General features: G+C 35.2%; 1 protein-coding gene across 1 annotated transcript in view; it reads right to left on the bottom strand.

The window, feature by feature from the left end:
• Positions 1-632: 632 nt before the first annotated feature.
• LOC149540068 (ATPase 11, plasma membrane-type) overlaps positions 633-18,910 on the bottom strand; it is a 46,399-nt gene continuing 28,121 nt past the window's right edge. The window contains exons 16-21 of the mRNA XM_089801259.1: positions 2,554-2,635; positions 2,308-2,468; positions 1,870-2,055; positions 1,583-1,765; positions 1,176-1,354; positions 633-1,040 (exon numbers count right to left, since the gene is read on the bottom strand). Of these exons, the coding sequence (XP_089657385.1) occupies positions 944-1,040; positions 1,176-1,354; positions 1,583-1,765; positions 1,870-2,055; positions 2,308-2,468; positions 2,554-2,635 (888 nt within the window). The 3' untranslated portion in view covers positions 633-943. The remainder of the gene's footprint in view (positions 1,041-1,175; positions 1,355-1,582; positions 1,766-1,869; positions 2,056-2,307; positions 2,469-2,553; positions 2,636-18,910) is intronic.

Genomic DNA, 18,910 nt, shown 5'->3' with positions numbered 1-18,910 from the left:
ATTCTAAAAGAAAGTGGTAAATACATGAAATTAATATCAAACAACTCTAGTCGACTCTAAGGCCAACTTATAAATTCTAAAAGAAAGTGGTAAATACATGAAATTAAGATGCTCAATGCATAATAGACATCTAATCACATTACTCCAGATCTTAAACCAAATCAGCTCTGATTTGAGAGGCTGATGAGTCCATATGTTCTACTCCACATATCCCTAATAAAGGAAATTAAATAAAGTGAACCACTTGTTAGATAAAAAGCTATATCAATTATCCCATTCAAATACCACCCTTATGAGTATCTATATCAAGGAATCATATAAAAGAAATGTACGCCAGACGCCTATCTGATGATGCATATATGTATCAAATGTTTTTGGATAAACAGACATAACAAGTGATATTACTTGCAAATTGAAATGCACGAACTCTCATATGCTGCTAAGTTAAAATATAAATAGGATATAGATTTAGGGGAGCTAGAGAGTTTCCCTTTAGATAAGATGATCAATAAATTTTGGGACCAGGGCCAAAGTTAAATAATTGTACCATCAAAAACATCACAACGATACCTGAGCTGTGAACAAGGAGATATATCACTCGGACCAAAATTTCCAAGTTAAATCGAGAAAAAGAAAGTGAATATCCTTCGACCCAACTTCGTTAAATATAAACAGCGATTATCACAATATAAAAAATGATACTAGAATTCGGTTTTCTTCCTCTACAAAACCTATCTGAATTCTAAAAGTTTGACAGTAAAGTCAAACTGTCTATTCTATGTTTCTCGAAATGGTAAAACTTTCGCTATTTTGCCAACTGTTAACAGCCTTTCAACTCTTAAAAAGAAACACACCAATATTTTAATCAAAATACAGAAGTGTGAAAGATTTTAAAAAATGTCCGAATTGCCAAAGCAAGCAGGCAGTAAGAAGATGCATCAATTCAAACAGTGTATGCCTGCTGAATTGTATCTATATCCAGGCCCTTAAGCCTTACAACAGACTCTACATGTCCTTTCAAAGTATGTAACTCTCTCAGCCTGCAAGAAATTATGCAAATATGTGAAGCGGCATTTAATGGTCTCTAGAAAAGTGAATTTGAAATTACTAAACAAAACCTAGCATATCATAAATCATCAAACATGAACCCTGGTGAAAATGTTTGTGAGAGAAACCTTGCAATCTCAGCACGTCTTTTAGCCTCTTCAGCCATTTGATTAAGATCGGTGAAGTTGCTTCTCTCGTTGAACATTTTTGTATCCGGAGGATGCAAACCATGCAATGTCCTCTGAGCATGTGCCCATTTAAGCTCTCGTGCCTCTTTTCCAAAGTCCTTTTGCCTCGTAAATGCAGTCTGAAATAAAAAAGAGTTGTATATGAACTCATTTTGCTTCCCTGAAAATGTCCTTATCCTACCCTTAATATCATACAGAAAATTATCCACGTGACGGTTATTCACAGCAAATTTAACATTTTTTCACAGACTAGCATTTCTCTTATCTATAATTTATCACATAATATTTCCAACAAGATGCATCAAATCAAGAGCAGTCTCAAGCAATCACAGGATTTGAATACATACCCTTTGCTCAATAACAAGATCCCAGGCCTTCCCACTCAATGCATATCGTATAAAGAATTTAATAATATCGAGGGGAAAGTAAAAGATTATATTGTAAAGCCAGACAACACCAGCCCAACCCCAGCCCATGCCTTTTATAGCAGCAAATCCCCAGTTTGCATAAACTGCAATTATGGTTGCAATCTGTAAAAAGCATTGCAATATAAAAATATTAGATTACCAGATTACCTACAACTCGATCCTCCAATCCAAGTAAATTGCACAAAAAGAAAGATTAAAAGGAATACCAATTGGGCAACACAAAATGCAAATACAAGTAAGAGACCAGGCCGCTCTACAAAAGACCAGCTTCGGGAACGAGTCACAAATATAAGTGCCTGACTGATCGTACTAACTTGTAGGTAAACTGCTGCACTTAGTTTTCTTGTGTCTTCTTGATCTCTAGCATGAAGGCTTTCAACACCAAACGTTCGCTGCAAAATGACAAACTTTTAATGCTCTGCCTCTATTACTATGCAAATAAACTTGCCATTGGAAACCATTGCATTAGTTATGAAACGAATTTGTAAACATATAACATGTTGTGACATTGCTATGATATTGTTGTGATATTGAAACAAATTATATAACATATAATTTGTAAATTATCTCCTACTTATCAATATAACATGTTACCAACCCTTTTAAGAAAATCCAAAAATAAAAGTCACTCAGAAAACCTATACCGGGAAGAAATCTGTCTTGTAAGCAGCCCAGAAAAATATTACAGTCATCAATGCAAGGTAAGTGCCAATGATGACCCCAGTTGCAAAAATCTCTGCAAGCTTCCAGCTGTCTGGTAGAGGTGATGGTTTGACCCTATCTTTGGAAATTGTCATTATAGTACCTGCAAAAATTAGCTCAATCCATTACCCATTTGAAAAATTAAAAATCACTGTATATGTACAAGAAGATTTGGACTTAAGACTTACCATCATTTAATATAGCAATTATAAGTACCATAAATGGTGGGAAGTCAAACCTCCAGATTAAAGCCAAAAGCATAAAGCCCAACTGCACACACATTCATCGAGGTAACAATAACATCAGTGCATCTATTAAGAATACGTATCTCCCAAGTCAACCTTATCTTATGACCAACACCATTATGTATTAGCAGAAATACACAAGCCAAAACAGAAATTATAGTATCAGACAGATAGTTACCAAAATGCCAACACCAAGAAATTTTTCTACAACTGAGATACTAATGTTGGCAGGTCAAACGCATGGTCAGCATGATCGAATGAAAAATCAGCAAACAGGCTGAATGGGAAGGTGAAAGGGCCAAGGGACAAGCAAGTTTCAGACCAAAGCATTCTGTTGGTGTCAATAAGTATTTACTATTTACACTTTACTTAAGTTTACTTAGGTTAATGCATTTTCAAATTAGTTGTCATGTAGACACCTAGGAGTTTACATATTCACATGAGTTGTCATGTAGACAACGCAATAGTTTGCAGTCCAATTGAGCACATGTTGTCTGCTACATCTCTTTATGAGATACAACTTTGTATTTTTATCCTCTCATTGTTGTGCGTACTTTCATGCACAATGGAGGATAATCCACCTTTGGTGAACATGTGCTTAGTTGTTATACCTATCTCTTTGCATGACTCCTAGTCATCTTGATTGTCTTTATATTCAGGCACTTCTACATGTATTGTATATGAATATCTAATAGTAATTACCCATTATCATTTGATTAATATTGAATCATTCATTTCATCATTTCATTTTCTCTCATGTGCTATCAATTGAGCTTCTAGATCTTGGCATTTTCATTTTTTGCCTCAAGCAAATTCTCACATGCTATCAAAGCTTGAGGAAGATTCTTACACATTCCACTATTGATCATGGGGTTACACTTCGATTCTTGGCTAACAAAATATGGAATACGGAGGGTGCAAAAGCTTTTTGCTGCTTTGTTGACTTTTAAAAAGCCTTTGATATGGTACCGCACAACAAACACCGACTTAGAATGAACGAACTGAAAATTCCTACTGAATTTAGAGCTGTGACACAGACTACAGAGCAGGTCATGGCAAAAACCAGAACTATGGATGGGATGTCAAAATGCTTTTAGGTGTCAAATAGAGATGTAACCTTTCCCCAACCTTGTTTTGGTTATATATCAATAAGTTAGAAGAATGTTCAGACAAGAACAATGGACATGGGATTCAACTAGCTAATTATGTGATAAAGCTACTCCTATATTCAGATGACCTCATTTTAATTGCTAAAACTGCTGAGGGTTTGAAGGAACACTTGAAGGCGCTTGATACCTTTTATCATTTGGCTGGGATGCAAGTGAACACTAGCAAAACCAAAGCGATGATTTTCTCTTTGAAAAGAAATAAGAAGCAACAAAACAATGTCTTTTCTTATGGCAGCCTATTGGAGATTGTGGAGTACAAGTATCTTGAAATTGACTTCCATAACAAACTCAACTGAGAAACATGTGGACCAAAAAGAGTTCAAGGGGGGTGGAAAGCACTTTATTCAATAAAAATGCAAGAATGAAGAATTATGGGATTGGAAAACCAAAAAGATGCTCTTCAGTTTGTTGATTACCCCGGTGAACCTTCATGGATGTGACATCTGGGGCAGCAGCATGTCAGATAAGAAATGGAGACAAATAGAAAGATTTCAAAAGCATTTAATCATCTACAATCTCAAAGTCAAAAGCATGGTTCCTTATGAGATCTTATTGGCAGAAACAGACATATTTCCTTCAGAGGCCGCATCATGGTCCAATTATTATGTTATTTAAAGAAAACTCAAAGAATGGAGAATCAGCATTGGTCTAAATTGATTATAGAGGAAAGGCTTGACAGAAGAAGGAAAATGTGGATGAAACAAAATGTCAAATGGATGGAAAAATGGAATATTAATATGCATGAATACTCAGATAATAATGAGGAAATAAAAAAGTTCATGAATGAAAATTCAGGAGTATCATATGGTTAAAACGAAAAGGGTACAAAAAAAATATTATATCAAAGAATTTAACTGAACGAGTGATCATGTGGAGAAAGCTTACATAGGAGCAAATACCAATTGGAAAGCTAAAAATGCTCATAGCGCAGCTTAGACCGGGTTCTCATCACTTAAGGTGTGAAACAGGTAGATGGACAATACCAAAGGAAGAATGGGGAGAGAGAATATGTTTATTTTGCAACATCGAAGTGGTGGAAACAGAGTGACATTTTATCATGGAATGCTCAACGTACATTGACATCCACTCCAGCTACACGGATATCCTAGCAACCGGCAATTTAAATACTCTTTTTGAGGAAGCAAAACTAGACGAGACAGTAAATTTAATGATTAACATCCATTGTTGAAGAGTGGAACTAAAGAAACAGTTTCAAAAGGCTTAGTGTGCTCTTGCCCTTTTCGAGGGGTATGCTTTTCTAAGTGGTCCCATAGACTGCTTTGGCCTCGTGGTCATTATTAAAATCTTTCATTCATTCAAGGGTTGACTTGTATGTTAGCCTCACCTTTGGCTTGAGTACTGAGGAGTGCTTGCAAGTGAAGTTGAGGCATACAGTTGAAACCCAGACAGGTCACATATAAGGTAGAGGACCTGACATACACTGGCATAGAATCACGATGAATCAATGTTCATCATTCAGAGGTGCTGTTATGGAATTATCTGTTTCTTGTCTACCTTGGTTAGACATTCCTTCCATTCAGACTTCCAAGGCAGATGCATGCGTGCAGAGCACATCAATTGATCACTTATTTCGGAACTGGCAAATGGTGTCCTATAAGTAGGGCTTCAAACTTATAAGTTTTCAACCCATTTTGAGAAATAGCCGGTTGATGATGTCAAATGGGAAGAACAAAAACATACATCATTGATCTGAGATGATGATATATATGACTCGAAAAACAAGAAGATCTTGTATACCATGGCTAATGATATACATGACAGAGAAAAAAAATTAGAATATCATTAAATTGGGCTGGTGACATTCAAGTTTTCAACAGACAAGAGGCTAACAATGGAGGGAAGGATGGATGGCACAGTGGACTGCTGGAATAAATGGGTGAACAAGGAGGTAAAATATGGGCATACTGGTACAATGACCATTAAAACAATTTGCAGCCATTTCTTGTTCGATTCCGAAAACAGTTCATCCCCATCCCAAATTAGGAGGCACCTACAGTCTTAAAAAAAATGTATTGAGTCATTATTTGGTGTATGTGCCCATTCATTCTTTTTGTGATTACTTTCCCAAAATCTTATTAATTTTATCTCAAGGCATCAAAAAATTTGGCATCCTTCTTCTGTTGTGATTGATGCTAGGAATTATTATTCCATTGTTTTCCAAAATTGTTTTTGCTGTGTCCCCTTATTGAAATGGTATTAATTAATAAACAATAATAATTAAATTAAAAAATAATTAAATATTAGTTTAGTTAAACAAAAAGTCAAAATGCATGAATGGAAAAGTTGTGGCTCCCTCATGAGTGAATAAAAGGGAGAGATGAAAACATCACTTGGAGAAAAAGGAAAAGAGAAAGATAAAGGGGAGCATGATAATTAAGGAGGTATTAATGGAAAGGCAAGGAAAGAAATTAAGTGACTTTCAAAGGGTGAAGGATTGTGACCATTTGTATGGGTTGACTCTTCAACAGGAATGTGTCTCTTTGAAAGGGTTGTACTAGTGGAGTTTGTAACTAATGATTTTTTGTTTCTGGATTTGATTGTGTATGTTTTTTTGACATCAACGTTTCGGATCACACTCTGTGACCCATCATCAGGGTGATGATGGGTCACAGAATGTGATCTGACTGTCAAAAAAAATACACGATGATGATGGATCACAGAGTGTGATCTGAAACGTTGATGTCAAAAAAACATACACAATCCAATCCAGAACAAAAAATCATTAGAAATGGATTGTGGAAATCTGATATTGTTAAGTCTGTAACTCTTCGAAAGGGTTGTGACACACTTGTTAAAAGGCATACATGATGAAAAGGTGTGACCTCTCCCTCACATAGGAAGATATAAAGGAGAAGGATCAAATTAGATGGGAGAAAAGGGGGTACAGAGGATCTAGTGAAGATTTAGAGCAGAAGTATAAGGATGGATCTAAAATAAGACTTGAGAAGGAAGATTAAAGTAAGATGGGGATATGCAGATCTTAAATGGGACATGCGCATAGTAGACAAGAAAGTGACTGGAACGGCAACTGCTAGAGACCGTCATCAGAGAGTAAATAGTCTCCAAAGATAATAAGGATAAAATCAGACCCAGTGGCATGTATTATTGTATCATGGGTTTATATGGTAGTAAACAGAATCTCATTCTACTTGCTGACTAGCATAATTATATAAAAATATATGGGGTGGCATATTCTGAGAACCGGATATAATAGTTATTATATATATAATAAATATTTTATTGTTCCCCAAATGCAGAATACTTCTTGTGCAATGTTTACATGCATACATACATACATCATATGTATATGTATATGGAAATGTAAATGTACATGTACATGTGTATGTACATGTATGTGTATATCTGCAAATGGTATATGGCTTGTTGATCATACTAACTGCGCAATAACTGTCATCAGTTTCAATTGTAAAAATATCCTTGTAGGATTAGGCATATTAATATGTCTGCCATAATTACTTTATACGAATGAATGATATAAATAAGATATTATATCTATTTGTACCCCAACTGTATTAAGATCGTCAACTCACACGATAAGGTAAGACCTGCGGTGGAATGGACTGTGCTACATCATACAAGGGCACTAGGTAAGGCTTGTGGTGGAATGGGCATGGGCTACATTCAGAGGCACTAGCTAAGGCCTACGGTGGAATAGTCTTTTTAGAGTTACATCGTACAAAGACACTATCTTGCAAGATATGATCCATGTGGGCAGATGAAATTACAATGAGGCGGAATTGTGAGGCCCACTAGGTACACCAACCCCACAAAGTGTAGGGCCAAGGAGGACAAGGTTCTGCCCTTGGGCCAAGGATTGGGCTAGGACCACCCCTTTGTAATATTTCCATTCACCTTTAAGAAAGCCAAATACTACACAGTGCATGCTTCAAATTGGAATCCTCCATGTAAATGTACAAGCTAAATTGTATCATGTTAACAATATATTTAATCTATGAATGTATATTTATGCTATTGCTTCCTTTTTGGTGTTGCAGGAATCAGGAATTATCCTGTAAAAAGGTATTTTAATTAGCAAGTTTTACTTTAACCATCTTATAATTCTTATTTGATTAAATTTGTGATTCTAGGGCAAAAATTAGGGAAATGCAAAAAGGGGACATTATAGATTTCCTCTTAATGCATTCTTCTATTGTGTTTGTTTCCTATAAGCTTACAATATACCAAGATATGTGGATAATTCATTCTTGATATCTATCTAGAATGAGGATTTCTCATAAATCTTTTTTCTTTCTTCACATATAGCATTTTATTTTTCTCTTTATTATAGAATGACAGGCATATTTTTTGGCATTTCATTATGCTACTTGGTACTCTTTTATTCTATGTTCCATGGTCTTCACCAAGAAATTTGGACAAAATTTTACAATTTTTTGCCTTGTTTTAGAAGAACAATTGTGGATTCTATTTGTTTTAATTAAGAGCGATTTTTTCTTTAAAATCGAGGGTAGTTTTTCCAAAACATGGCCATATAGTGAGAATTATAATCTATTTCAATTGAGGTGAGGGATTTTGAGAATCATCGAGTCAATAGATCTTTGCACGATGCATGGTCTTTTTTTACAGAAGTGTTTTGAGTTTTCCTACTCATGCAACCTACTGTGCAACTTAATTCAAGGTTTTTAATTGGTGCATTTTTCACTGTGTGCCACACTAGGATTTTTTGACATGTTTTTTTTTTGGCTAGAGTTTCACCATTTTGGAAGCATGACCAAGGTCTTTGTTCTACTAGCAAATTCTAGCAACCCACACAACTTCGGTCAAGGTTGTTTTCTCTACTTTGTGCCACATGTTCTACTTCTTTCAGGCTGCAAAATCTCTACAAACAACCCATGTCCTCTACTCATGAGAGGATTTCTTGACAACTTGTTCACCAAAAATCAAACCTTTGACCTATTTATTCCTTGGTTTTGGCAATTTAAAAAAACAAATCGTGGTTTTTTCTTGACTATTGAGGAACCTAAGTTTTTGTGCTTGTAGAGTTTCCAAGGCACACATGGTGTTCTTTTGTGGAAGATTTTGACATTTCTTACCAAAATCAAGGTTCTTTCTATGTGCCTAGCATTTTTCAAAGTCGGGCCTTGAGTTTCCAGGGCAACTAGTGTTTGCAAATTTTATGATTTTTTTATCAAACTTGGGTTTGCTTCCACAAGTTTTGTTTGCACAATTTTTAAAAAAACCAATATCAAGGTTTAGTTTTATTTCCAATTTTTATCAATACAAATATATTTTTTTAGAAGCTATTTTTTTCTCATTTTCAAAGTCTCCAAACGACGGGAAGGATGGCTTCATTACCTAGCATCATGTTGGAAGGCATTCAAATGTACCATGACAAGAATTACAATAGCTAGAAACAAAGGATGCTCATTAATTGTGGCGCCAATATCTTGATCAGCTTGTTCTTGGTAAATTTACTAGTATCACAACTACAAGTAAAGACCAAAACAAGTTTGACAAGCATAATCATGAAGTGGTTATACTGCCCAACATATTTGTCACTAATGAGATACTTTGAAAAGTATTGCCTAGGAAGACTGTGATAGAAGTCTATTAAAGGAAATGCACGAAACATCAAATAAAGGCAAAGCTTTCTTCCTTATGATGAATGACAAGATGTCTTTGCAAGATCAACTAATGAAGATTAGAGACATTACCAATCAATTGGAGGCCATTGGTCACAAAATGGGAAGAGGGGGCATGGGGGTTATCGCACTAAAAAGCTTACCACAATCCTATGAGCACTTCATTAAAACTCTCAACATCACCTGTACCAATGTTGATTTGAAATTTGATGATTTGTGCAACAAGCTCTTACAATAGGACTAGTGGAAACAGCGGTTTGGTCGCAAAAACGAGACAGCTAGTGTGTAATAGCCTTTTATAAACAAGGACAATGTCAAAGCTAAGTCCACTCGGCCAAAAGGATGAAGAAAAACTAATGATTCTTCACATTGTCCAAAATCTATCACATGTCACTATTTTGGTAAACTTGATCATGTGAGGTTCATATGAAGAACTTCATCTATAGAGGTTCATGTCGCAAAGAATTCAGAAGAGACAACCTTCTATACATTCATGTCCAAAAGACCAACTAATCATGTCAAGTCTTTTGCATGGCAATGTTGATGGGCATTTTATGACCACGCCAACATAGAATAAAGCACAGTTACACCATCCTGGGGGACGGGGGGACAATGGCACATGGCGACAAGTTTCCGGGATGGGGGGACAGAGGGGCCTTAATTTGGGGATGGTGGGGGGATGGCAGGGGGACAGTGGTGGGGATGGGGGGTGTGCATATATATACATAAGGTACTTTAAATGCTAGTTATGAAAAGAGGTATTGCAATATAAGATATAAAGATGTAAAATAGTAAATACTTGAACATTGGATTGAATTGGAACATCGAACATTGAACATAAATAGTCAAATCAGCAAATAGTCAACATCGGGACGTCCCCCATCCTCGACGGAGGTGGCAGACTCTGGTTGCACCATTGGGGACGAGGGGACAGAGTCCCCAAGTCCCCGATGCATCCAAGACTCCGAGACGTGGGACAAAAAGGGGGGGAACATGTCCCCGCGTTACTATGGAATAAAGTACCAACGGACACCCTATCCTCTCTAGACCAAAGACCCCTCTAATACTAAGATGCAAAGATTATAGAGATGACTCCAAGGTTCATCTGAGGACAATAATACCTACAAAACCAATGTTACAATTTATACAATAATAAATATATTTTTCTATTCTACCCTCTATCCCAACCCAACCTTAAAGACGTCTCTAGATCAAGTTTCCTAGCCCTTAGTTATTCAACCGTCTTTTCTAGAGTGCACCCCTTAAGGCTCACATATGCATATGTTGACACCATCAGAATATTCTTACCATTATATTTCCTCAGGCATGTTGGTCAAATGTACATAAAATTTCTCGCATACAAACATTATAGAGGTCATATCGTTTTAGGTAGTGTTTGGCCAAATGGGCATTTCACCCATCTCTGATACCAACACTATATGTCCATCTCTATTGTGTCAGCCAAATGGGTAGTTATACCCATCTTTGATAGTGACACTAAGACTTTGTGATCTAATTCATCATGTCAGCCAAATGGGAGGTTATGCCCATCTCTGATACTGCCACTATAGAAATTATGATCAAATCTTCTACCCATAAGAGATTTCATTGATCAAGTAACCTCTAATGAACATTAAGATTACTTATTAATCTAGAAAGGGACTATCTTGATCTTAAACCATTAACCATTAAGTCATGTGTGTTATCCATTTCGAATTCCACCTTTAAATATACAAATGTATATGTATAAATTATCCACAAGTATGATTCATTAATATAAATAAATTCATAAACATAATTAAACAAATATAATCCACAAACATACCTTTCTTACCTTCCTCTTTGCTTGGTCCATGTGGCTCTATCCTTAGTTGGCCCACCAATGAATTATTCCTTCTAGATTATCTCAACTCCATATTTACTTTCTAAAATTCTTCCTTTTCTAATTATAAGGAAACGATAAAATGTACTTTTTTTTGTTTCTTCTTTTCCAAGAGTCACAACCTTTCATAATACAAATCCTTTGAAAAGTCACAACATAACTAAAATCATTTGGAAAAGTCCCAATACTTTAAAATTACAATATTTTTAAAGAGTCGCAACTATTCATAATTATGATCCTTTCAAAGGTTCACATCCTTTCGATATCATCGATACCTTTTTAGAAAGTCAATTCCCTATTTTCTTCATATTACTTTCCTCTTCCAATTTTCCTTTTTGGACTCCTACTTCTCTTCTTTTTCCCCTCCAAAATGAACTCCCCTCCCTTTTATAACTTAATTTTAAGCAGTTATGTCTATTTGTTAAATATTTCTTGACTTTTCATTAGATTTAGTTAATTTATATTATTCTATGTTATATTATTTATTTACTTACATATTTGTGTTTATTATTATTTATTATTAAATTCTATTTAGAAAGTTAACTTACTTTCTACAGTATTATCTCTTGTATTTAATTTTATTTGTTTATTTATTCATTGCAATATTATTATTTTTTATTTTAAATACTAAATATTATTTCATTGATAATGTAGATTTCTAAATTATTTCTTATTTTGATATTTTAGTATTAGTTTTAATTTTATTTTATTATCATTATTTATTTAATAACATTGTATTATCAAATTATCATTAAAATTCTATCTTAAAATGGGGATATGACATCATCCTTCGAATATGCAACTTCTTGATGGATTTGAGCTCGTTTGGCTTGATGTATGCTCGTAATCCAAGGGGACTTATGTGATTTTCATACAAGGTGACTTGGACAATACTAGTTTTGGGAGATATTCAAATGATTTAGCAATGAAGAGATTTCAAGATGTTTTCATGAGATTGTTGAAAGTAAATGGCATAAGATTGAGATGTCTTATTCTATTCCTTAGGATTTTAAGGACATTGCCTGCTTAAGTGAAATCTATCATGCTTTACTTCCTCGAATCAACAATGCATGGAGATGCAATCTTCAAAAGTTGTGCAAACAATTTTCATATCACCAATGAACACCATCATAAGAACAATGCACATTCAGTGATCTAAGTTAAGCACCCACATAAAAGGCTAGGACCAACCTTACATTGGACATAGAAAAAGTATCTAATAGAAAAATTGTTTGAGCAAACAATGTCATCGTAACAATACTCTCAATCTTATTCGTTTAACAACTTGAAAAGCAAATCTAATATGAGGAGCAAGAAACCATACAAACTCCCAAAACAATACAAGTAACCACCAAACTTCAATGAGTACTCTTTTATTCTAGTAGCTTATAGCAACAATCTCCACGATTCCATCTAGTACAAATGAGGAGTGAGCCCCTTTTATAGGTCTCAAATTACAATGAACAACCCAAATCAAAACAAAAACCAAGAACCCAGATTTTGCCACCTTGGCACTAATTAGGGTTAGGCCATGTAGAGATTCTTTGTCATAAATGGTGTTAGGTCCACATGAGCCAATGAAAAGAGAGGTCACCCACTTTATAGAGTGGGTCAAATCAACCCATGGTGAGGCAAGATACCCACCAAGCCATTAATGGTTTGTCATCCAAAATAAAATATGCTTGATTCCTTCCCTTTTATGTGGAGAATTTGGACACGACTATTTCCAAGGCAATATGGTCTACGATAGAGCAATCATCAAAGAAAACCAAATACAATATATGTCCAAATCTCCATCAAATGATGTAATCCTCATAATATATGTGCACAATGAAAGGAAGCAGCACATATGAAGAGTTGCCCTCTAATTCTAAATGGTTATCCTAATAATCATACAATGATTATTATGGTATTCAAATATTATTAATTACCATATTAATCATGCCTCAATGTTTAGTTATGTTGTGTAAAGATAATCTCAAGTATTATGTGATCAATGAGAGTATGGCAAATATAGTAACAATGCAATACTAATATGATGTGATGAAATTCTGATGCAATACTAGTATGTTGCAATGTGATTTTGATGCCAAACTAATATGACGTTATGTGATTATGATGCAATATTAGTATGATGTGGTCATATGCAAGGTCTTCTTAGTATGTATGCGGTGGCATAATTGTATGACAAAGTATGGTATTTGGTCGAATGATGAATGCAATTAAATTAGCTTGGATGCATGCATGCATGATATCATTATACTATTGTTGTATATATAGGCATGACAATGATGAGTGAGGTGCATATGTATATGCCAAAATGTTGAAGGTTGACAAATCATGGATGGATGTATGCAGGGTGATGGCATTTGCATATGCAACTTGATTACTAATTAAGTGAAATGCATAATAAGATGGTGATTACACAATAATGGTTGCTACAACCGATCATCAAGTCACCAGTCCATCATATAGCCAATGTGCTATAGCGAGATTTAGAAACGATTGTTTATGGTCACTTATAATCACATCATATGCATATTGTCTACATGGTGGATGGATGTCATGGTGATTGCCAAGCTCCATCAATCATCACAAGTTCATTTCTTTGTTACAAAAATATAGATTATGTCATTGCAAGAGCTATAGGGAACAAATGCTTGATCTTCTAGTCTAATAGGATTTGTCAAACACTAATACATATATAGAGCCTTGTTCTCAAATTTCCATTTCCTGTATTTCTCCTCCATCTTCATTTGCCCCTTTAGTGCCTGCACAGAATAATCAAATTCCTCCATCACATGTGCCTTGGTAGCATATCATATGTCAATTGTTGTTACATTGTACTCTTGTAGCATAATCTTATCTTTCGCACTGCTATATGTAGGGTTATGGATCCTAACTCATCCCTATTGACTTTGGAGAACTTCTTTGCCTTGCAATTCTTTATTGGTTTGTTGATTCAACTAAAAAATTCTTGCAATTCAAGTGCAAGATCAGTCTCTTCCTTATTATCCTTCAGCATCCTTTCCTTCAACCATCCTGGAGTAGCTAAATGATCAAACAATTGTATATGTTCCTATTCTTGCATTGTCTCTTTATGGAACTCCTCTAGGATGAGAATCTTTGGCTCTACTACTCCAACTAACATTGTCTTGAGAGATTCTCTAAAAGTGGAGATATGTTCCTGCAAGAGGCCCTTGCTCTTCATTGCTCTAGTGGTTAGCCTCTTGAACGCATTAACACTTTACCTATCATGCACAACTATAGTTATTTGGTCATGTGAACATCATCTTTTGCTAGTTTCAATCCTTTCACCTGTAAGAATGTCAAATGCATGTATACTTGAGTAGCTAGAGAGTGGTGATGATACTAACTCTGACCTTGACCTTTTTCATAAAGGTCTTTCACTAGGCTACTCTAAACTTTTCTTTGGTCACTCATCTTGGATGATGCTTTTCCCTTTCCATAGTTCTTCCTTTTCTAGCAGATCTTCTCCTTCTTCTAACCCAACTTCTGATGATTGCTCAACTCTAGTCTACAACAATTCTTGTCTCCCATCAAGTCATAAGTTAGAAGAACATTCTTTGCTTGTAATTTGCTAACCTAACATTCAATCCACCACCTTGTGAAATTTATGATTAGCTTGAAAACATGTTGAGGTTTACTTATTCGGGCCCAGTCAAATTGTGTGGTTGGATGGTCTTATTTCTCTCCTCGAACTCAAGTTGAATCACAGTTATCTGATGTTGGATGAATCATACATAGTGGTAACCTAGAATACATTCTTTTCCTAACCATATTCAACTCTGGAATTGGCCCAATGGCCCCCAAGATGCATTTTATGCCTATATTTCTTGCCAATGACCACACTTATCCTATTACATTGATCAAAACTCGTCCTCCTTTACAAAATGAGAGGTGAAGAATTGCAATTCCTCTGCTGACTTCTCTATTGCTAGCAGAGATGGTCATACTTCATTTGAATTCCCCATGATGATTGTAAATTCAATTCCACCTTTCCTCTTCTTCTAGATTTCATCATTTGTTGTGATGCCTTATGACTTCAGGCAACAACATTTTATCAACTAGGTATATTGAAAGTTTATAGGGCTAAGAAGAGAATCCTTGAAGCTGGATGTAGGAGAATGATGGGAATCAAATGAACCAAGGGTCATACTTTTCCATCATCTTCATTGCTTCCTTTGATAATCTCATGTGAAAGGTCGTCCTCAAGAGCTCTGACAATATGCATAGTGGAGGTGTCATTGGACCTCAAAATAGGAGTATTATATAACTGCAACCAAAGATAAAATTCGTGCACCTTTAATTAATTTGGACCACATCCTATAGATCCTCTGTATCGCAATCCTTCACATATGGTTAACCTTGTCGGCAGTAGACAACAAAAAAGCTCATATAAAAGTCTTGAACTACTTTGAATTCCTAAATTGCTCATCCAAATAGTCATTAAGCATTCTTGACTAATCCACAACCTTGACTTCATTTGTCACTTCTTCAATAAAATACAACATCCATAGCTCGAAAATGCAAGATCGTGGGCATCCCATTATTCTACTCAACAACATTACCAAATCACTAAACTCATGGTTGAGATCCAACCAAACAACCTACTTAGGCTTCTACAACCACTTACGGTTGATAATTCCATCACAATGATGAACTCCAACATTTTAAAAAGTGCCCCCACTTTCGTTTTTTGTGCACCATTGACTAATGCATAGGAATTCCATAGGCTTTTACAATTGCTAGTGGAATGAGATTCACCAACAACTTACCATCTAGGGCTCAAATTACCCTCTAATCTGAATTGCAATGCCTTGTACATCCTACGATTAGGTTTGGACAGTAGATGGAAGGGAGAAAGCCAACTACCACCACAATTCCACTTCTGACTATTTTCTTAGCTAGAAATATTGGAGAATATTCCTTTTGGCCAAACATCCTTTTATTGAACTCATTCATGTTGAGGCATTCCAAGGATATGTCGCTAACCTCTTTCCATTTCGACACAATCTTGGATTCAAGAAGAAATCCCTTCAACTCGTTCTTATTCAAAGCTTTCCAAGGGTAATCCTAATCCTTTGGATCGTGCCATCTTCTTCTTACTAGACAAGAATAAATAACATAGCCATGGTGCCTAGGAAAAGAAATAATTAAAAAGCATTTCTACAACTCATTCTAGACTTGGAATAATTTAAAACTTGAAAAAGATAATCTTTTGAAATTTAAAAAGAAAACTACAATCTTGCTTCTTTCTTCTCAAAACTTATGCTTGTCGTCTTTGATTCTTCAAGTTGATGTGTGAAAATGAAAAGAAAACCCTATCTTATACAGGAATTTCACCCACCAACTTGCTAAGTTGGCAACAACTTAATGTTCACAACTGCATTTAATTTTCTCCAAAAGCCTTTTGTGTCTCTATTCCAAGAGAGATTATCTCTTGTCAACTTACAAATTGCCAAAAAATCTCTAATTTGGCACCATGTATCATGTCACTTTAATAATATTCTTGGAAATATACTTATCTGTGGAGCTTAACTTCATCATTCCACCTCTTTAATCATGGGTGCACATTAGACATGAAAATGGATTTTTTTAACACAGGCAAAATTTTAATATTTTCAATGTTTTACAATAAAAAACTTGGGTGTCAATTCAGAGCATGAGAGGACTCCATCCTTAACCAAATTTTACCCATTCTTTGCAACTCTTTCCTTGGGTGCAATTTAGACAAGGTGACGGATATTTAACAGTTAAGCAAATCTCATAATTTACAACCTTGATCTTGGATGTACTTGAGATATAGAGCTTAGGCAAATCATATCCAACCCTCTTCAACCTCTTCCTTGAGCGTATACTCAACAAATTTTCCAATGTTTTGCAATATTACCTTGGGTGAAAATAAGATACATAGGTGGATTTCGAACACTTTGGAGAATTCCTTGTCATAGGCAAGCTAGCACTCTATAGCGCATATGAGACATGACCAAGGATTTTTGCACCTTCTAAAAATTCCATGCACTTAGGCATTTAGTACTCATGAATGCATCCTAGACATGGTGGCAAATTTTGCAAGTTCAAAAAAATTCCTTAGCAAGTGTGAATTGGCACTCTAGGGCGTTATTTAGCATAGGAAATGGATTTTGGACACTGAGAAATTTCAAGCCTATGTAATTGTTAGAAATAGGGAATACTGAGAGGGGGGGGTGAATCAGTATTCTCCAAACTTAACCCAAAACTGGATATTATTAATTACCTTATAACTTGCATATGAAAGTAAACTAGCAATGTTGAATAGTAAACATAACCATGCAATAAAAGAACTCATAACACCACATTTGTTAACTAGGGAAACCTTGGCCAAGGGAAAACCCTAGTGCGGATGGTACCCACAAAATGATCCACTAGTCAAAAGTATTTGGTTAACATATTGACCCTGTTAGGAGTCTATTACATGCATTATAGTGTCTCAGTCCTTATTAGAGGACTAGGCCCTGTTAAAAGCCTCAACCCTGTTAGGAGTTGTTATATGCAATTACAAAATGTATGCAAGATGAGCCCACTACCCAAACATGCAATATACAATATAGTTCCTTGATACAAAAAGTTAGACACAAAGACCTCTTACTTGTTGCTGATATCTTCAATATCTACAATAACTTTGACTACTCTTTGCATACCTCTGATCAAATTTCAGAATTCGCATCAGATATGGTTCACATACCATATATACAGCTTCCACATAAGTTTGCATATCACTGAAAACTTTCACACAACTTCACATATCATCATCTTTCCTTTGTACCTTTACAATTTACACAAATTGTCCAGTTAGCCTTCAAACTTTCAAATGCTTGGCAAAATACAAAACTAATTAACATCTAGAATGTCATCCCTAATTAGTCAAACAATTAACTCATAATTACCCATTCTCTATTATGTTTTGTTCCTATTTGTATATTGTCGTAACTAGTAAAACTGTCATAACTTCTTTCATATTGTTCATACTACCTCGTGCTCTGACATACGTCATCCTGACACTCTTATTGTCTATATCCAACTGCGCACATGCCAATAATGACTCTGTCAACTGCACATACCAAAACTCTCTCTATTCTATCAGATAAACTATCTCATACATAGACAAATTTCCATGTCTAACTGTACAATCTTCATTTGTGCACAATGTCTTCTTTATACAAAGATGTATGTTGCCATAAATGACAACTCTAACTCTATCCCAACTTATCCTACTTAGCCAAATTGCCAAAATCTCCCCCTTTGGTATTGATGGCAACATATAGGAAAATTGGCTAAATCGCAAAATGTTAATCAAAAACTTTTACAAAACTTGGCCTTCACAAAATTTACAAAACTTCAAAAATTTGTGGATCATTATATAACCATCTTTCCTTATATCTCCTATTACATTATAATTAATACTTTGCAAAATTACTGCTCCCCCTTTCTATATACATCATACTCTTATACATTTATTCTGTTACTCCCCCTTACATTATATTGTACACAATTTTCCTATATTACTCCCCCTTTGACATCAATGACAAAGGTGTCAAAATCTA

Source organism: Cupressus sempervirens, chromosome 9 (genome assembly GCF_028749045.1).
Source record: "Cupressus sempervirens isolate cs-2001-9-10 chromosome 9, ASM2874904v1, whole genome shotgun sequence".
NCBI lineage: Eukaryota > Viridiplantae > Streptophyta > Pinopsida > Cupressales > Cupressaceae > Cupressus > Cupressus sempervirens.
This window is presented reverse-complemented; position numbering and strand designations above follow the sequence as displayed.